The 22,199-nt window shown below is 37.4% G+C and overlaps 1 protein-coding gene across 1 annotated transcript in view; it reads right to left on the minus strand.

The window, feature by feature from the left end:
- Positions 1-22,199, minus strand: part of PDE5A (phosphodiesterase 5A) — a 138,611-nt gene that overhangs the window by 17,609 nt on the left and 98,803 nt on the right. The window contains exons 7-14 of the mRNA XM_082314774.1: positions 21,743-21,880; positions 20,367-20,434; positions 18,141-18,249; positions 14,837-14,921; positions 10,252-10,427; positions 8,713-8,772; positions 2,472-2,618; positions 6-131 (exon numbers count right to left, since the gene is read on the minus strand). Coding sequence (XP_082170900.1) covers positions 6-131; positions 2,472-2,618; positions 8,713-8,772; positions 10,252-10,427; positions 14,837-14,921; positions 18,141-18,249; positions 20,367-20,434; positions 21,743-21,880 — 909 coding nt within the window. The remainder of the gene's footprint in view (positions 1-5; positions 132-2,471; positions 2,619-8,712; positions 8,773-10,251; positions 10,428-14,836; positions 14,922-18,140; positions 18,250-20,366; positions 20,435-21,742; positions 21,881-22,199) is intronic.

A 22,199-nucleotide genomic window follows, 5' to 3' on the forward strand; every position in this document is an offset into this window, starting at 1 on the left:
TGTACCTGAATTTTACCAGATTTTAAAGCAGCAAACATGCACTGTGCTGTATTAAAGGCATGTCTCCAATTGTGATAAGCAACATTTTTCCGATAATTTTTCTTTACACTTAAAATCCATCTGCAGAGAACCTGTGAGAAACAGCAGCACAAAGTTAACTGTAAGTGTATTAGAAATCTGTTATTTTTATCAGAACAAATCTTTCTCTAATCCCACTGGAAAACTGTCTCTCTTACAGAAAACAAATTCCTTTTAACTCAATTAAGTTCAAATATAACATCCTTGTAACTGTGAACATAGATAAGAATATGCTTACAGCCACTAGTTCAGCCTCTCATTGAGTATAGAATACTTGTGGGTTTGGGTTTTTATTACTGATGGCTAAATGTTAGTGTCAGATGCACTGCTGTTAAGTCAGAAACTGAGTTATGTCAAGCTAACTGGGAGAAAAAAAATCCCTGTTTGTAATGACATATTTGATAGAGAATTTTTTTTTTTTAATTACAGAGTTCTCTTAAGAGCTGTTTTGATAATGAACATGTGGCTTTTCCCTCATATCAGCTTGTCAAAAGACAAGCAGAATTGGACTTTGGAAAGCAAATAAGTATGATAGAAAGACAGTGATTACTATATTGCTGGGTAGTATTTTTTTTATGCAGAAAGAAAGTATGTCCTGGATGTTTTACACAACAGTATTGTAAGTTGTGGGTTATACTTCTTAAGAAAGTGAAAAGTATGAAGGTCAGATAATAATTTGATGTGTACTAGAATAGGTCCCTTGGTTTAAATGGATACAGCATACTGCTCTATGTTAAATGCTGTCTGAGAATCTAGGCCTTGGTTTGTTCAAAAAAATTTTTAGTGTTCCTAGTGAAAGATGTTGTACTGATGGAAATGAAAATCCAATATCATTCACCCACATAAATAATTCCACACAAAAGCAGGAGTATTCTCTGCCTTTCCACTGTTAGAAAAGGAGTGCTAGGCTACTGCCAGTTTTCTTTGGCTCTAGTATGGAAAGTTGACAGCACAGCTTCAAAGCTGTCAACGTTCTCTTGCTTCTGTTGAGATGTGTAATTATGTGTCTGTTGTCATGGTGTTACTTTGGTTTTGCAAATCCATTGTAATTGCTCCACTAGAAGCCCACCCATTACTGGGCTACCTGACTCACTCTCTTCTTTTGGGACATAGCCCTTAAGGAAGTACAAGTTCTTGGCCTTACTACAAAGGTGAAACTAAGTACTGGGATATTCAAGAGTTCAGACTAGGCAATACTGTACTCCTTTGAGCCCTTAAACACTACTAATCTAAACTGGTCTATAAGCTGGTCATCTAGAAAATAAATACCCGATTTCTTTCACTAATTTGTTTGCCTATGAAGTCCTCCGAATTAATCTTGCATTTTGATACTGAACTTTGGAAGTTTTGTTGAAAAATATATAAAGCAAAAATAAAGTATTTAAAAATGAAGGTTTTTACAAATAGAGATAGTGTGTATTGACTGGAAGAGCCTAAGAGATTATCTAGTCTACCTCCAGGGCCAGGAGCAAAACAAGAGTACCTGTCTAGATCACCTCTGACAGATGCATATCTACAACTAGATATATTGGTAAAACCCTTCAGGGAAATTTCCACTGCCCACATGAATAATCTGTTTCAGTCTTTCCTATCTCCGTGACTATAAAGTTCCCCCTAATCTCTAATCTAATCTTTTGTGGGGGAAATACTAAGCTAATTACTTTTACTACCTTATATGGACATAGAGAACAATATTACTGTCCTCTTTATAGCAGTCTTTCACTTACTGAAAAGTTCCTATCATCTCCCTCCTCAATATTCTGTTTTCTGGAGAAAACCAGCCTAATTCATTCAAACTATGCTCAGTCTCCTAAATTGTTGTGTTGGGTTTTTTTTTTCAATTAATTTGTATTTCTGTGTGTCTCTTCAAATATGAGCTACAATATAATTACTGCATGGGCCTGAAATCTCACTCTGTCAGTAAAGAATGAAATTTGCCCCTTTTTGCTACTATGGCACATTATTGACTTTTACACGGTTTCTGATACTAGTAGCTGTGAACTGTTTTTCTCTGTTACCACTAGCTATTATTTGTTTACCATTTTTAATTTATGCATTTGTTTTCATTACTCTTTATATATTTATTCTTGCTTGTTTTGAAATATTGCTTTACATTTTCAAGCTCATGTGAATTTTAACCAAGTCCTCTACCTCCACTCCCCAAGTTTTCTAAAAGCATTTTACAGTCCATTAACCAAATGATTAATAGTTCAGTAGAACTAAACTGAGGACAAACCCCAGTACTGCCCACTTTATATACCTTTCTAGTTTGCTAACTACTCTTTAATACAGGTTTCCAATTATATTTACTGTAGGCTCATTTCACTGTTCTCCTGATTTTCTAATAATTAAATTGTCTCTTTATGTGAAGCAGCATTTGACAGCATTCATACCTCATGTTTCATTTGGAAATTTTGCACCAGGTTGAGGTCTGTGAACATTCGAATTGTACACAGTGTTGTTTCAAAATCTGATAGTTCAAAATCACTGAAGGTGAAGTCAGTTAGGTTGAGAGATTGTGCGGATGGTACTACAGCAGCCTAGAGAAGAAGAGAACACAACTTAGCACTAGGAAAGAGAGAGCATAACATAAATATCTGCTTTTTCAACAGAGAAGTAGTGAGCTACTAAATTTTACCTTCACATTATACTGAAACCTGATGATTACTTATCATTTATCTTTCCTTAGTCTTTCTTATTTAACATTGCCTTATTTGCTTAGATTTAACACACACTTTTCTATAGATCAAGAGAATAAGAACAGGATTACCTGGTCAGTCTGTTATCTAAATCACCTAAGGCAAATTGTAACCAAGAGTATGTCTGAAATTGGGAGACTGAGAAAATAAGGCAGTGGAGTTATATGTTTGTTTTTATAGACAGGCAGACATCAATATCTGTAACTGTTGACATTTTTCTAAAAATGGTGAGGAAAGAGATATCAGTAGAACAGAATTCCTAACAGAATCCACATTCAGTGCTATGGTAGTCAGAATATGTCCACAGGCACAGCTTTCTCAGGGCTAGAAACCTGAAAAATGAGGGTTCACCTGTGATCAATAATCTTTAAAACCTTTGGACAATGTTTTTGATGTAATTTGAGTACAATCATAAACCTTCAATGTGAAATTTGAAATTATAAAGTAGACAAAACCCCCCAACTCTGTACTTTATAAAATCTGTAGCTTTTATTATCAGTAATATCTCCATGTATTACATCTCTATGTATTACAACTCTATTTTTTCTAGTTATAAAATTCAGAGTATAAATATCGGTTGCCCTTAAAAATACAGATGTTAAGTTTGCTAACAAAATAAATGTAAGTCTTACACTATAGAACAAAAATTAGTATCAGTTTTTTCAGTAAAATAAAAGGTGGAGTTCTCAGTGCTAGTTCTTTAGAGTTGTTTCACCTCAATATGAGTGTGGTTTAAAAGAAAATCAGGTAAAACTGAAATGGTGAAAGAAATAAACCTATGTGTTCCTCTTCTAGGGAAAAACATTTCTCCAGCATGGGGAACTGTGCCCTAGAAAGCTGAGACACTTGAAAGGAAGCACGTGTCATAATCTACAGTATTATTACATGTACCGTGCAAATCAGCTCTCCCCACAACTACGTCTACCAATCTCTGTTCCATATAAGTTTGCTGTTATCTGTCCTGTGTGTCAGAATTGCAAAGTCATGAAAGATTATGAAAAATAGTATTTACACAGGAAAGAAATGTCAACATTCTCACACGTTTCTTGTACTAGTAATTTTGTGTCCATAGGTTTGGATTCATGTGGTATTTCACCTATGAGCATGTGAAAGAACCACCAGGCCTCTATGTTCAGGGGAAAATAATGCAACCATTCAGGAACTCTAATGACATAATTTTGAAAAACTGCAACTGCAGTCTGGTATTTGATGAGGAAAGGGGCTGGAAGGACATGGTAGGAGCTCAACAGAACACCTCATGCCTGTGTTCTGACTTCATTCATAATTTATCTTTCCCTTCCTTGATCTCCTGCCCTTGACAGCCACAACAATAAGTTTCATTTCAGCTGAGACATAAAAAACTGTATCCTATAGCTATTCAAGGTTCTTTAACTGGATTAGATATTTCCTCTTTCACTTACTGAAGCCAGTAGAGCTATCTGCCCCCCATTTTACAGCATGGAAGTTTATCAGCTATTTTAATTTCAAGTTATTGAGCTATGATCAGCTTCTGTAAGCACTGACCAAACTACCTCTTGCTCAATTTCGCCACCTCAGGAATATTATAAAGAGCATGAAATAGTCAAGAAAAGAAAAAAAATGTGCTAAATAATTGCCCTCTTTGCGTAACTGTGACTTTTTAATGACCATTGCTTACTATGGGCATTGCATTAATAGTAATTAGTGGTGAATAATTAGTTACTGACTCCATTTCATTACCTGGTTAATTATAGAATATAATTTTTAAAACTTGTCTTCTATTATGACTGAAAAACCTACAGATAAAACTCATAACTTCATTTCGTACACCAAGGCATTACCTTCAGGGAAAGCCTCAAGCACAAGAATAGCGCATTCTAGCATGGAGGAAGTCAAGCGAACATGGTAAAAGGCCAGCATGGATGAACAGGGAATTCCTGAGTGAGCTCAAATGAAAAAATGAAGTACACAGAAGGAGGAAGTGGGGATGGGCTACCTGGGAAGAATATAGAGACATTACCAAAGTATGCAGGGATGAAGATGGGAAAACCAAAGCTCAGCTTGAGTTGGAGCTAGTGAGGGATGGGAAGGGCAACAAAAATGGTTTCTATAAATACATTGGCAGCAAAAGGAAGGCTAAGGAAAATGCGGGACCACTGGTAACTGAGTGGCAACTATAAACAGTTTTGCTTTGTTTCATTTACTTGGTGTGATAAAACACAGGTTGCAGACAGTATCCAAGCTCAAAGGAGATGACTGATGCAATATGACATTCTGTGGTATGTGGAAATGATGATGAAAGTGAAAAATTTGACTGCAGCCTATTACACAAGGCAGATAATAAATAGAATAGAATAGTTCCAGTTGGAAGGGACCTACAATGATCATCGAATCCAACTGCCTGATGAAGCATCTATTTTCTGTGCTATCAGATTATTTAGAAGCAAACCAAAGCAAATGGCAAAAGGGTACATCCAGAAATATCATTTTAATCTATTTTGTCTGTCTTGATACAATGATATGAGTGCAAAATAAAAATTAATAAAATTCCAAAGCCAAGTAAATTGCCATTCATCAGCTGACCCTCAGTAGTGGAACAAAAGTTGTAGTATGCAATGTGTTAGCTTTAGCCACCAGGGAGGAGGGTCCACTTTATAGACAGTGACTTGCTACATCCCTGTAATTTAGGCACCCAGATCGCATCTCCACACATTACATCGAAATTGTACAATCTGAAGCCTGGAATAAACTATGAGTAACATCCATCTATCACTTCAGGCAAGGTGGTTATATTAGATAGCTGCTCCACAGGCTGATTTCAAAACTGAAGTCTTTCTATGATGTGTTAATGGGAAGATCGTCAACACGAAGGTATCCCAGTAATGTGGTAGAGGCTGTTCTTAATTAGGGGAAAATACTAGCACAAGTACTTCACAGAAGTTGTTGGAAAGTCTTTGTCAGCACACCAAAAAAGAAAATAAAAGTTCTCTACACCTTGCTGACAGTTCAAATTGGATTGCAAGGAAAGAATCATTTGCATAAGAAAGGAACTGACACGCTTACGTATTTCCCTGAATCGGTACTTAAAATAATCACTTCCTCTGAACTGCTCTCTAGAATCACCTGTCTCTCTCCCACAGCTAATAGGAGAAGCTAAGGAAATAAGTCAGCTTTCTCAACTTGGGTAGCAGTAACTTTGTCACTACTTACCCAGGACTTGGGTTAAGACTAGGAATAGGAGTACTGATGTCTTTAACATGAATGACTTGATCTTGAAACTCACTTGGTCCTATCTCTTTTCAAGTACTGCTACCTTTATCAATACGCAGAAACAGCAAATAGTTTCAGAAAAAAAATGACAGAGGTTGATAGTTGCAACATTTAATTGTGTTCTACTTCATGAACACAGAAACAAAGGAAAAAAGGCAGCAATGATCCTGTATCTCAAAGGGTACATGCTAACAACACGTACTTAAAGAGCAAGACTTGTCTCTTTCCTTGTTTTAGGAATAAGGTTTTAATTGATTCAACTAAAAGACTACAGTGCAGGAGTATTAACCATGTGGTAAGGTGGGTAAGGTAAGGGTCTGCAATCGCATCTCATCATAGGGTAATTAGGAAGAAAACCAAGGCTATTGTCAGTAGGTTGAAATTCTGTCTCTAAGGTTTTGCTCCTCCAATCTAAACCTTTCAGGAGTCCACAAATTAAATGTATTTGAAAGCTACAGTTTTAAATTAGAGGAACCACTTGCTGATAATTCTGTTATCACTAATTTCACTTGTGACACACTGTAGTAATTCCTGTTGCCAATGCCATGTCTCACTAATAAAGTATATATTAATTGTAATGATTCAAAGATAGTAAGTACAAGTATCAATACCAATATTATGCTATAAAGCTCAAGTCCTGTATCTATTTTGATATACCACCGATTCTGCTGAATAACTTTGTGGCAGCATGTGTCCTAGCTAGGGGAAAGCTCTTATACTAAATTTTACATTGTGTTTAGTTACAAAATAACAGAAAGAACTACCTTTTTTTTTTTTTTTTTTTTTTTTTTTTTTTTTAACTGCAAAGGTGTACATCTGAAAAGACAAGAGTTTCTTTAAATTTTTAGAGAAGAATGTAAACTTTTAAGGGCTAAGGAGTGCTCTATCCTCAAGGGTAAACAGCGGCTTCCAAAACTAAAATGAGTTCTGCGGTGCCCACTGAAATATTTGAGGATAACTTTTACCTCGGTCCTTTGTGAATTTGTGGTCTTCATTGCTCCTAAAACCAGTGGGGACTGCCATTAATACAGGTTCTGTCTCTCAGTTAGGGAAGATGTATGTTTTGTGGCCAATGAATGTTTTTGTCCCTGAATTAGGTATCTTGTACACAAAAGCACAAAGAAGAAACCAAATTATCAATGAGGTGGTTAGATCTATACTGCTATATAAAACAGGACAGGGATCATTCTCTAGCAATGAGGCAAAATGCCACAAACTGATTTGTCTATGCTACATAGCACTTGGTCCATGGTTTGCTTTGGGCTCCATGTGGTGCCCTGAAGTTCTAAGATACCCTTATTTTTAGCAGCGTTTTCTTTTTTCAGCTCAAATTATCTGAACTAATCTGATTGGTCTGTTAAACTTCAGAGTGATGGCTTCATAGCATGAAAATAAGGGTATTTGTTTCATGCCCTGGGATGCGACGTGAGGATATGTAGTATATCTGAGGGTGCAAAGCCTGCTCAAATAGCGCTGTGAGACTGTATGCTAGAGGAAGGCAAACCTGGTGCACTCATCCAAATCTGGTGCACGCATGCAAATCTGGTGCACTCATGCAAATCTGGATATGGCCTGTGCTATGTGCTCTGGTACTACGTGCTCTGGTATCGCCTTAGAAAGTGGGGGCTGACATGGGCCAAGATTGTGCTAGGAAGCACATGGACAGTTAAGTAGTAGAGGTGGACACTGGTTCAGTGCTAGGTTTATTGTGGTTCTGTTTTATTTAGCAGTGAAGATGTAACCACAGAGATTACAATGCAAGCCCTGAAGAGAAACCCTAGAAGATGCTTTAGCATGCTGGTCTTGTCATTGCCTCTTTATCGATGAGCAACAGCGTGGTAGGACTGAGGTTCAAAATCTGTGTGACACTAACCATTCTAGAACTATCCTTAGTCTTGTGCCGTGTTCTGTGGCACCTTGCTTGTCCAGTCCAGTCCCATACTACCCAGCTTGTGGTCCCCGATGTCCACCTTCCTCTCCATCCCTCCCATTTTTTTTTGTACAGCAGGGGTGATGCCATTTCCCCAGAATGTCTGCTCCAACAGAGAGAACCGGAGAGACTAAGCACAGGCTGTTCTTTGATCTACACTTGAAATCATAGCTGTAGTTATTCCTTAGGCAGTGGTCTCTAAACACAGAATTAAATATGAGCAGAACAGGACACTGCACAGCAAAGTAACCATAAAAATAATAAAAAATCGTTGCATTAACAATTAAATACAGAATTTCTGTGTAAGGCCCTAAAGCTGTACCCATAGTTGGGCTGCTTGAAAGGTACCAAAGATATAAAATATACAACATTCAGACTTAGCTGCAGAAAGAAGAGTTCTTAACATTTTGCTTTTGAAATATTTAATCATTGTGAGTTGATACTAACATGGCATCAGCTGTTACTGTCACTGTCACTGTCACTTAAACTCATGAGAAAGGCAGTCGGTGTACTTCTGGTTCTGCTGTAATTGCAGCTCTCTGGCCAACCTGTATCTCTCATTGTAGGCATTGTAACATTTCCCTTTTATGTGATGTATTGATTCAACTCAGGAACTGATCAGTTTAAGCTTCACTGTAATTTTTATTTCTGGAAGATGTGCTTCTGCATGTTTAGGGATCACATCTGTGTAAAGAACTGCCCTTTGTTGTTCTATTAATGGAATATTTCTAAAGTAATAGTAAAAAATTCAATTACCGCTGTTACCTGCAGCTCCCTCGTTTCCTCCTCAGCAGCAGAAGCATGGTATGAGAGAACCTACAGAAAGAGAAAAGCAGCCCTTAGTACAAAGAAAAGAGCAATGAGATAAAAAGGTGATTTTCCTAAAGCAGAATTTTCAGCTTGCAGCTGCACTGCATTGCGCTACACTGCGTTGCATTGCACTGCCTTTGCTGATGAAATCTAGTGCCCATGCAGGGCCCGCACTGTTTTTAAGGGAGCTCTCTGAAAGCATATGGGGAGATATCTGCAGCTTTCACAAATCTTCCACAGCACAGAATCTTCTTGAGATAATTAGGCCAAGAAAATGTAAATAGTTTCTATAAAAGAGCAAAGAACTCTGATTTTCTCTTTGGAAAGTTTTCATGCCCCACTTTCAAAGACAAATAATACATGAAACAGCTATAATTATGAGCCTGACGTTGTTGCCATAATAATCCTTTCAGAAGTTTATTCAGACATAAAAGAAAGTTTTGCTCTAACTGAAACTTGGCAAAAAAGTCTGAAAGACAATATGTTTGTTTTAAATTAACAAAATAAGCTCATATCTTTTAGCTGTCGAGAACACAGGACATGAAAATGTTATGGAGTTTTTTTAGCAACTAGAGATTGACTTTTTTTGCCAAGAAGCCATCTTATATACTAACCTATAATCTGTCTGGACTTCCTAGATTATCTATAAAGTGTTATAGTAGGAGAGAAAATTGCTAATTTGCCATATAAACAAACAGCTCTTTTTTTTTAAAGCACTGAAATTATTTTGACAGTCATTTTACCACCTTTTTATTTAACATGACTTAATACAGGTTTATTTGAGAGTTGTAACGTTTCTTTTAGAGGCTACGGGGTACATAATCCCCATTTTAGGAATTCTGCAAACACTCTGTTTACATAATGAATGTTAGGAGATCCAAAGTCTACAGATTTTTCACTTTCAGCTTCAAGCTATCACCTCTGAGTCATTCAGCTTCTCACACTAAAGCCCTCTTCAGATATGAAACTTAACAGTAACCAATTCAAAGGCTGAGACCAGATGACGTTCATCTTGATATGGCTTGACGGAGTCTGAGGAAATCACTGAAAACCTACAGCAATGCTGCTGTTACTCCACAAACCGGTTTGTCTAAAGGACTGGGCCAAAATCATCACAGAAAACCTCAGACAAGAAAAGGAAGCCCCTAATCCCCCAAACCATTTCCTCTTCCTATGCAACAGAACAAACCCGCTATGTTGCCAATGTGTAGCTTCATGTAGAGGAAAAGCTGCATTCAGCTCACCACTAAATCTCACGAGTAAAGTTAAAATACAATATCAAATAAAATAGTCTGTTGGCAGATACCGAAAGAAGCATAAAAAATTCCTGTGCAACTCAAGAGGCCAAATGCTGTTCTCCTGGGGGAGAACAATTTCTGTTCAGCATCCCTGTAAGTAGCTGCACTGATGTGTAGAACAGACAGGGTCTGGAGAAAATCAGGATCTGTTTTGGGCTAATTAAGGACCACCTAGTTTTGAGCTCACCTCTAATGTCACCATCTGTTTGGCCATGGCTCTTTCTACAGCTTCGTACATCTGTGTATTCTGGATCCCCAAACCACAAAAGATGACAAATGCTTCCAGGAACTGTTCATCATTTCTGTTGAAAGCCTTGATTTTGCCCGAGTTTTCTTCCATCTTATTCACAAGCTGGCAAACCCCTATGCCAGGATACAGAAATTAAAAGAAGTAATACAGAAAACTGCCAACATATCACTTATTGTATGGAACATCGAGAGAAAAATTAAGCCTAGGACAGTTTAGCCTACAGTATAAACCACCAGTATACATAAAAATGACACACAGGAGTGCTGTGGGTTTTTCACCAAAGTTTTTTAGAGTAATTTCACTGTATTATAGAAAAAATGCTAAAAAGTTATATATTACTTAGTAGACTTAAATGTATTTATTAGGATTTGTAAAACAAAAAGGTAGGGCTTTATAGACTTGATTATCTTGTGAAATTCTAGGGTCATTTTCATCCTAACTTTTATTATTAATAGTATTCTAGATTGATTTAATCCCTAAAGACAATTTGTCCTTTGGAGGCTAATTAAATTTTTGTAACCATGCCAAAAGAACATTTATGAAAGTCAGAACAGTGGTACACAGAGTCTTCACTTCCTTATTTGAGTCAGTACTGGAAATTTTTGAAAATACATGAACTGAACAGAGAATACCCAAGTTGAGGCTCAAAGTTTAAGTTATAATACTCGCTGATTCTATGAGGATGTGATTGAATTCCAGCCTCCTCCAAAGACTACTCAAATAATTGAAAAGCATCTTACTGAATTCACCTTGTTAGGTTCAAACTTCTGGATGGTTGCATCTGTTTATTTTCTGTTAAGAATTTCTGGGCTTTTCTGTGCACGTGCCATTGAAAGGTCTGACAGGTAACTTCTACCAAACCTTGCTGCAGCTTAAACCCCTGACAGCATTTTAAGCAGAGGGAAAGTCACACATATACCTCACTTTAGTTTTAAAAAGCGGATGGCAGTTTCTGCTAAGAAATCAGAATATTAATTAAAGTAGGTGCATTGTAAGTACACATTGTCTTTGGCAAAAACTGCTTTGGGGGTGATTACTGTCTTAAGTGAGTCCAAATGTTTTCTCACTCTCATGAGTGTGAGTACGAACAGTTTTGAGCATAAAAGCTAGCATTTTCCTGGCCAACTGCAAGTAATTACCCCAGTGAAAATAACAGTTGCAAATTAAAGATTCTGAAAAAAAAATTACTAAATGAAAAAGGTCTTCATTTTCTCTAAATTGCTATTGCGTACCAGTTTGTATACTTTATGTATTTTATGAAGAGCATTTTGCAGCAGAAAGAGTAAAATATTAAACATATATTTAACCAGCAAAAGAGAAGATAACTATTTAGCATGGTGTTTCCAAGACATTCTTAACAATTTTTAGGTTTTCTTGCGTCAGTAGAGCTACTCCTAATTTACACAGGATATAGGAGCAGAATCTGAATGCTTTACACTTCACCACCATAAGGTCAGGGAGGCCAGATTTGCTCTCTGCTTATGGGTAGGGAAGAAATGATAATGAATACTATTTTACAGCAGTACCAACAGTGAACATAACCAGCAGCTACTGTAAGGTCTTGTCAGTGCTAATAATTTTTTATATGAAAGTATTTCCAGCATTTTAGTACTCCGTATTTACAGACTAAAAAAGCTCATTGAGGTTTTTAATTAAAAGGAAGAAAGGTCTTTGAGGGAGCAAGCAAGCATCTTCCCTGTCACAGTAGGTAGAAAAACTGAGGAAAAGAATGTAGCACACACATGCAAACTGTGTTTTTAGAAGAACATTGGCCTTACATGTAGAAGTGTTAATGTCTGGTGACAATGTTTTGTTTCCAAAATTACAAAAACTACAAAATTTCTGTCCTGTTTCCAAATTGTGTTCTGTTTGGGGAACTTATTTTAGTATCGGAGTCTCCTCTAAAGAGATCAGTAAGAATATTATAACTGTAGCTGTAAACTGTTGTGGCAGGGGTTGTGGTATCTAAATATTGCAAACAGTATTCTGAACCTTAATGGAATGAGATGACTAGATACTTGAATGAGAGTAAAAATATATAATCCCAGCAAATAAGGTTTCACTAAGAACAAGATTAACTTCCCCTGGGAAAAAGAAGCTGAGTAATAAAACTCCATAGGAAAATCTCATGAAACTCACTTTCAGATCTCTGTTTAGCTCTGTTTATGACATTATAATTATTTCCATAGCAACTGTGATGTAATGAACACAAGATTAAGACTCTACAGTGAATAAGCCACAAAAGCAAATTAATTCTTAGAAGACACAGCATTTGGATGCACGTATATGTCTCTTAAAAAAATGAGAGAACTGCAGTAAATATACTATGTAGTACTTAAGACTCTTTAACTGTAACCTTTTTCAAAAGCTTCTCCAAAGCATTGAGCGGTCCATACATTGCAATTAAAGAAACTCAAAAGTCTTTTATTGGGACATAGTTATAAAACCACAGAAAGATTCTGTAAAGCTTTCACCACATACCTAAAAAATGCACAATTCAGGAGAATAAAAAATTTCTTTTCATCTTTCTTGCTAGTAAGATTTGCTTGGTTTTGCTGTGGACAGTTTTTCCCACCCCATGCCCATCTGCACACCCCGCTTCCCAAATTCTGGTTTTGGGTATACTAATCTTAAAAATAAAAAAATAGACTTTTAATAATAGTCTTACACAGTCATAGAATCATAGAATGCTTTGGGATGGAAGGGACCTTTAAAGGCCATCTAGTCCATCCCCCCTGCAATTGGCAGGGACATCTACAACTAGATCAGGTTGCTCAGAGCCCCATCCAGCCTGGCCTTGAATGTTGCCAAGGATGGGGCATCTACCACCTCTCTGTGTGGTGCATAGTATGCTAAAAGAAGTTCTGGGTATTATCCTAAAGACAACTTCTTGACCTTGCCCTATTAAAGATCTGAACATTAGGCAGGTTGTGAAACCTTAAAAGACTTGGAAGAACATTTCCCAGTGAGAATTACTCAGATTTGAAAAAAACACCTAAATGGGTGGCCTGACTGAAACTTTCAGTTTGAACTTCCACAGAAAATAACAGAAAAAACCTATATGAGATCAGATACAACTGTTTCATTAGTAGCTAACAGCATAGTGAAATGTCTCTAATTAAAGCTCAACAGTTCAATATTCATCTTGGTCTTCTAGGGCCTGGTAGAATATTTAAAGTACTAGAAGAACTCATTAAAGAAGCTGATATCAAAAGAAATTTCAGAAAACTCCATTAGGTAAAGATGATGCTTCTCTTTCTGCTTCAGAAGTTAAAAAAAAAAAAAGATCTGTCTTCATGGAAAAGGGCCCTCATATTTACTATATACATTGGGTTATGCAGTTTTGCCATAATTCTCAAGGAAAATTATTTCAAGACCATTAAAAAACGCATTCTTGGAACTCTCAACATTTACTTGCCACATTTTGTAAAGCTGAGGAAGTTGGATTCATGCTGCTATCCAGGAATCAGTATATTTTATGTTCTGTTTGCTTGTGGAACTTACTGATGCCAGGAAAGCAGGCTGACGCTCATTCTACTCTTCATGGGACAGGGAAGTCCTGGTAATTTCCAAAAGCATCACCATCCCTTTGTTTAAGGTGAATCTGAAACTCAGGGAAAGACTTAGAGCTCATTAAGTTTATTCCCTGACCAGATCCTCAAAACTATTTAGGTGTATACTCATCTTTGAGGACCCAGACCATGGCCACCTAAATATTTTTAGGATCTAGAGATAACTAGGCTTCTAAGTTTCCAAGTATCTAGGCCTATGTGGACCTAAGGGATGTCAAATTACTTCTGAAAATGTTACCCCAGGAAACTAGTCGTACTATGGCCACTCTTTAAAATAGAAGAAAAGTAGTTCTAGAAAAAGCAAAGGCAGATGCTGCAGAGATATTTACACTGGGGTAGCTTTAGACACTTAAAACTAGTGTCTTACGATAGGACTGCAGGCCCCCTATGTAATCCACAGTTAGAAGCAGGCACCTCCAAAGGGCAATTCATAGCACCAAAACTGCACAGCAGTCAGCCTTCCAATGGACGGATCTTTCTGTAGCTGAGTCTCATTTGAGGAAACTGTCAATGTCTGCACAGTTCAGCTTGCCTTTCCACATGCCACCACTGTTCCCTAAAAGCCCAGCACTACAGACAGCTCAGGCGTGAAGAGCTTATTTACTGATTTATGTCTTCTCTTCCTTTCACTGCCTTGTAAAAGATATACACAAGCAAAAGTGGTAACTGACTCTCTGAACAGGAAGCAATGTAAATAATTTTACTTACAGAAAATTTTCAAATGCAAAGAAGCTATAAAAATGGTGAAGTATCACAAGAGTGTTGTAGATAGTTGGTAACTTATTAGGTAAGCAATTTACAGTCAAGGTTGCAGTGGACTTACTAGTTGAAAACATGATAATTAAGGAGCTTTTCTCCTGGGTTGAGATTCCATGTTGCTGAGATTTTACTGTGGATCATAGAAATATTTCTATGAAATGTATAAAAATATTTTTCGTAAAGATACCTACCTATCACTTTATTCTTTTTCCCATTTTTTATTGGTGTACACAGCAAACTCTTTATGTGTTGACTTACATTTTCTGCATTGTCATTCTGTTAAATAAACAAAAAAATACAGTTACAATTTTAAAGACTAATGTTCAAGTGGCTGAAGTGAAAAAGCTGTAGAGCTGCAGTCTACAGCTATTCTTGGCTTACATACTCCTTCAAAAAGCAACCATGTCTTCAAAGAGTTTGCACATCTTTGGCTGGACGGTATAATAAACACTGTATCTGATACAAGCTTTGATGAATAATACAGGTCATGATGATAATCAGTAGCAGTTTACAGTGACTTGTGTAATTGTGCTAAAAGTGTGCTAATTTTATAATAGGACCTCTCATTAGAAGGTACCACTTCCATGAAAATGACAACTTTGCACCAAGACGAAGTGTTCCACTCAGTGCAGCTGAAAAGAGATCAGATGGGCTTTAGGACACCCTTTTACTCTCATCAGGTGATGAACTGTAAAAGGAACTGACCTCTCCCCTTTCCAGCATATCCCCTCACTTGCAATATGGCAATGTAAGGAACAGATGTCCTAAAACAAGAGTAACTACCTGGTATTAAGGTAACTGTGCATTTTCTGGCACTAAAATTTTCATAAACTCTTTTGGTTTGTTTGAGATGCCTTGATTAATCCACCAACGCAATGATAGCGGGCTTAGTGGAGACCAAATTAAGATCCAAAGAACAACAGGTAGGAAAACTACCACCACCAAGGTCAACATTCTGCAGTCTTCCAAAGACCTTTTACCATGTCTTATGCTCCAAGAGAAGGAAACTGAATTTATTTGGGGGGTGAAAGAGTGGAACAAAAGGACAATGCATCTCTTTCAAATACGTGGTGAGAAAAGGATGTAGTTCTGCTCTGACTGCTCCTGGAATAATGTGGCAGTTGCTGAGAAGTACATTTGGTCCAATAATTGCATGTGACACAAAAAAATGGGTACAAACTAATATTTCAGATCAAAAGGGTTTGGGGTTTTTTGTTTGTTTGTTTGTTTTGGGGGTTTTTTTTACTATTGTTGCTCTGCTCTCTGGTGCTGTGCAAGGATTGTAGACAGTTTCTTTACAGGCCAATGCACAAACACTATAATGCTTACAAGTGGCAATAAGAAATGTGGCTCTTTAAAGGAAACGTTAAAGGATTACATCATGCCAGATACTTTACATGACTCCAGGAACTTAAGTACTACTACTTAATAGTATCCCATTATCAAGAGGGTATATGGAATAACTCAAGAGTAGGATTTGCTGTTTTCTGAACTGTGACATACCTGTGAAATCAGCTGTAAAAAAGGATATAAGACTCAGCATCTCTCCCTAGACCTCTCCAGCAAGGGCAGCCGAGAAACACAAAGTCAAGCTTGCATGAAAATTGGTTTATGGCTACCCTGAGAAGAACCTGCTGTTTCATGGTACAGTTCAGATGCATTGAAAGTCAAACTGGACTGGATTGGAGATAAGACCACAGTGCACAGTGCTTAATAAAAATGCCTGACCCAGTATTAATGAACAGGAAGGAGATTAAGCAAAAACAGGCTTAAATGCCTTTAAGGAGTCTTGTAGATATTTGAACTTTGTCTGCACTACACTGACTTTGTTGGTTCAGGGAAGAACAGGTACACATGACTGCTGAAGCTTAGCATTTGGCTTCCATACTGTCCTTGTAAGTGGCCTGAACCTGAGGCAGGCAACATCACGGCTCTTCCACGAATAAACCCAAGCTGCTGTTCTGCCTCATGTCACTACCTAGGTAGCTGAGGCTACCAAAGCATTTAGAAAGCACAAAGTTATTTTCATCAGGTGAGTAAGCGTGCTGTTGAATGTCCTCCAAAGAAAGAGGCAAGCCAGGGTTTCTAGGGCACTAGGTACCCCTGAATTTCCCTCATGTCAGGGTTCATCAGATTTCAAAACATTTAGTCTACAGCCCTACCTTGACACAGCTCCTGCACAGTAGTGGAGATGCAGCCACTGTGTGTTGAAAAACATTATCCAAAATTCCTTCTAGCAGTACTATTATTTTCTTTTTATGAGTTTCTTTTACATGCATAAGGTGTAAGTCATCTAGATTCCAGGGAAAAACACAAAAGAACTCTAACCCTACTGACAAAGTGAAAGGCCCGTTTCAGACAAACAGTTGTTTGGATGACTCTCAAGGTATTCATTTTAAAATAAAATGTCTTCAAAATAATCACCTCTTTCTTATTGATCTAACACAGGATATCCGTCCGATTCTGTTTTTAGTTCCACTCCTGCAGTTAAGATAGCTGTGGGCCCTGTACTGCAAAATGATGAGCACTCAATTCCTGTGTTGCTCAGTCCTTCATAGAAACCCGCTCCAGAACATCCATGAAACCTTTCACAGAGAAAAATGGAAGCAACACAGCTCCCCACCATGAGCATGCCAAGGGGCATCCCTTCTTTCCACTTACTGGAACTATCACATTGAACACTGTTTTCTGACCTTTTCGTTGTGCATCTCAGAACAAAGAGTTTGGTAAAAAGCTATCTGCTGATCATAATTCCTCTCCCTCTTATTACCCTCTCCCTGAGCCCCTCTAGCCAACAGGCTTAAATAAAATAAGAAGAGCAGACATCTTTCTAATTTCTGCATTGACAGGAAAATACAGAATTACAAGTTTGCATTTTGTTGATGATGACTTTGAAGAAAACCTGACTGTAATCCGAGTCTTGCCAACTGACCTTCCCTCCTAACTCTCCAGTATCTGTGTGTTCAGTAGTAATACACCATACCACAAGCTCACACTTGATGAAGTGTGAAGCAAAAGCTCCCAAAGAAAAGTGAAGTTGTTCCTTCTCCAATACAGCAAAGAACTTGCATCTATAACATTAATCTTTGCCAGAACAAGAAGGGAAAGGAGAGGATAAAAGGGAAGAAACTTCTGAGAGCTTCCCAACACTCACAGTAAGCTACCGAGGATTACTGTGAAAACGTACAACTGTTCTTCACTTACACGTTTTCCATAGAACATATTGCAAGCTCTCCACATTGCACTGTCTATTTACTGACAAATTAATGTTAGGCTTTTTTAATAATGGCTGCAGGGATAAATCCATCCCCTGGCCACCCAGCTCACTGTGTGAGTATTGTACCATTTCTTCACATTTTACCTTCCTTTGTGTTTGCATAATTCTAACTGTGGCCATTAAATTAATAGAAATAATAAGGGGGGGGAAAAAGGTTTGAAAGGTAAACAAAAACATTTTCCATTTCCGAATTTCAAATCTAAGCTTATTTTACTTACTGTCCAGGGAAATCTTCTGTCTTTGCAGACATCTGGGATGTTGAGAGGCTCCATCGTATTCTTGACATACTGAGCATACATATAATTGATTTTGTTTGTATCATAGTCCCTGAAGGATACAACATTATTATTATGTGCTTAGTATGAAAATGGGTCATTTCATTATGCAAAGCAAGTAATTGTAATATCTTTCCTGCATGAGGAAAGGATATAACCAATAGATATAAAATGGAGTTGAATTCAAGTCCTGTATCCTAACCCAGCTATCATCACAAAACTACAGAGTGGATTGATTTATACATTCTATCATTTCTTTAATATTCAATAATGTTAACGCTGAACACCAAACTTAAGAAGTAAACAAATCAGTACAGTTTATGCAGATGAAGGATAAAGAATGAACAACTGGGTTTATATGAAAATAAACAGAACTTTTTGAAAACAAACTCCATTCACAAGTCTGATACACTTGAAAATCAATACTGGATGAAATTCCCATATTCTTTAAACGGAGTGAAGCAGGTAACATTTGTGAATTTTCTGCTTCTAAGTTCTTTTCCAATTTGTTCTAAATTAAAGGCACAATCAGTTGCATGGGGATTCCATTACTGAAATAGAACTGTTTGTTCCAAATCAGGATATAAAATAGCTTTACAGAATCAATCATCTCCTACTTTTGTAGCCACAATGTATTTTATTAAGGCATTTCAGTTCTCTTGGAGCCTTTGCCTGCTTTGGAGGAGGACATATGTCCCAATAATAAACCTATTTCCATCAAACTCCTGTAGTTTCCCTCTGACATTTGACTTGACTTTAGTTATCCTTCTGGTGTAAGGATGTTCACAGTGCTGGAGGAGGGGAATTATTCTTTCATTATTTCACAAACTTGGTTATACAAGGCTATGACCCACAATTCTGAAAACCAGTCTGATTTGCGGTTTGATTCAGGGTCCTTGGTTACATAATAAGCCTGAAATTTTATTATGTAAAGTAATACCTCCCATCTAATCCATGTCATTATATTTTGCTATTGCCCAAAATCGTGCCCTTCAAGCTTAGCAGAAGTGCTAACTCCAATGGTTGACTCATAGTACAGTCTTTGGCATATAATTGTGCTATCTCATGAACAAGATTCAGATATGCAATTAAGCCTCCAAGATTCCTTCCCTATCAGTTATCAGAAATAATTTACTGATGGCCCATGCAAGCAGTAAATTACATTTTGAGTCCATTAACTAGTAACCATGAAAGGGATAATGAATAGGAAGGGTAAATTCTCTTTACTATTCCCACAGTGTAGAAAAGGAAGTAAACAGGAACTTTCTCTTTCACCCTGTGATCTTACTAGCCTGTTGTACCTCTGTACTTTCTGGTTGTACATTGTCTAAATTCATAACACAGCTCAACAGTTTTTAGTCGCTCAAGCCACACACTTTGGACATAGTTTTCTAACATATGGAATTAAATTTAATATAAAAAATGTTGACTGCAAAAAAGGTCAAAGAGGTACAGAAATCTCCATTTTCTCTCTGCACACTCTATCTGTGGTAGTGCATTTGATATACAACTGTGTCTCACTCTTTTGACATTATTTGAAACAACTGTTTTTGATGACAGAGAAAGGTAATGGAGACAGTAATTTTCAAACTTCAACACAGAGGTTCAGACTAAATTTGGAAACTATCTAATCTGGGTATTTTAATTCAACTATTTCTACAGCTTTTCCTTCCTCCCAGTTGAACTTCTTAATGGTTTCTCAAAGATGACTGAAATGTAGAACTTTAGGACTTTATTCTTGCTTTAGTCAGTCATGCTCTTTGGGTCAGCTTCCCTACCTATGAAATAAGTAATGATTAAAATAATTGATTAAAACATAAATAGGATTAGTATCTAATACTGTGGATATGTCTGCTCTACAGCAGAGTAATCAACACAAATTTCTTACAGATCAGTTTTAGTGCAACCCACTAACGTAAATTTTTACTTCTCACATTTTATACATTTCCATAGCTTAGCCTTGCGATACAACTATGTACTTAGACCTGACAAAGCGAAGAGATCAGACCCTACTCTCCTATTCTGCTTAGTGTGACGTTTTAAGGCAATAGAGTTTGTCTATGTACATTTCAGGGCAAAACCTGCTCTATAAAAATAGCAGTAATACAGTGGAAATAGTTTCTTCAGCATTCTCCTGGGATGAACAAAAGTTTGAATTCGTTGTTTTACCTCTTCAGATTTTCAGTTGACTCTTCTAATTCCTCAGATTCCATGTGAAACACACTAGAAAATGAATCCTGGAATACCGAGAGGATATTTTAATATATAGGTGTATAAGGTTGTCATAAGTTAGAATAGGCGTATTCACAAAAAGCTTGCTGCAGTTATCAAAACCTGTTCTGTAATAAAGGCAAGCGTAAAATTATTTAACTTCATTTCACATCTAGCAGCAAGCGTACAGGATCCTACCACAAAAATATCTTTTGATACAACTTTAAATATCATTGAAGTGTCTTGAATGTCAACTGCTCACTCTGAGAAGAAAGGCCAGCATTTACAGGCTGTGCCAAATTTATCTGTCAGCACAGAACTTTATTTTAACATTCATCCACTTCTAGGCCTGCTTTGCTTGGACAGATGAGGACATCAAAACCTTTTAAACATATTGACTGATCTCTGTGTTGCTTTTCATGCAGCTTTTTTTAACAGTTGAGAAGCCTAAATGTAGAGAGAAATTAGATTCTCTCTGTACAAAAGATTCAAACTACAGACTGCAAACTAGGTGCTGGAGTTTATCTAACTTGCAAGGACAGTGTGAATATGTGAATGCAAAAATTCTGTTAATTCCTCTTCTGTATTCTTGTGTGCAGGAGTGACTCTTCTAAATACAGTGAGAGATGGGATTGTGGCAGGTGATCACAAGTGCTGTGTGTTATTTCAGTGCTACAGAACCTGGAAATGCTTCCTCACTTCCAGATGTTAGTACACCCCTATCTATAACGAGTAGTAAAGGTAAAACTAGCAATGCCTGTACAAGACTGAGGCATGCAACATAATATCCTGCTCCTTGTTCTGCAGCCTGTTTTCAATAGGAAGGAAATACGGGTGGGTAGATTGGAAAGGAGTTGTGCTTTGCTTCAGTGAGCCAGGATCTTGGGACAGGCCATGATTCTGTTGAGATACTCCCTGCTTAGATATACTCCAGAAATAAAAAGTGCTGTCAAAAATGATTCAGCACAGGAAGTAAAGGCCACATTGTTTCTCTCCCAGCCTTTTCCTTTTTTCCATCCTACATCAGCAGCCAAGAAAATGAGTTAGGAAAGAGTTCACCATTCAAGATCTATGCCATAGGAGAGAGCTTAGAACCACAGTTTACCAACAGGTAATGCAAAATGGCTGCATAAAATGGCAGTCTGGCCTACACATAGACCAAAGCCTCCCAAGTCAACACCTAACCTGAGTAGATGCCGTAAAAGAAGAGGCAGAGGACAAAAAGGCGACAGAACGTACTATGGGTTTGAAATACTATTGAGTCAGAATGGAGGGAAGCCCACACTGCTCCCAGGGAATAAGCACTTCTGCCTTTAGACAAAAAACATACTCACAGTACAATCCTCATCCACTATGAAGATGGTACACCTCTGCACTTGCATGAAGGATATTATAGTGGCGGCTATCTTCTTCAGAATTACTTCCAAAGACTGCTGCTCTTCAAAAATCAGGCTGGCAAGATCAAGAAGCACCTGGGGAAAAGGTCTTTTGTGAAATTTTGACTAATTGTGATTTAAGCAATAATTATCATTACTACTGTCTTCGATTCTTCTGCTCTTCCCTGAATCAAGGAAGTCAACATGTATATCTGTGTAAGTTTTGGCTCTCACACAGACTGCAAGGTAACAGTAAATAATAGCCAGTTTGACACTTTTGATGGAAGAAATAAATAGCATAGTTAGCTGTCTGATGTTTTCGGTCAGAGACAGAATAGCTTTAGGCATTAACAGTTCGTCAAATGAAACCTGAGAAATCCAGACAACACACTGTTATTTGTCCTTACGAAACCTA

The sequence above is a fragment of the Platalea leucorodia genome (genome assembly GCF_965183815.1).
Source record: "Platalea leucorodia genome assembly, chromosome: 6".
Classification (NCBI taxonomy): Eukaryota; Metazoa; Chordata; class Aves; order Pelecaniformes; family Threskiornithidae; genus Platalea; species Platalea leucorodia.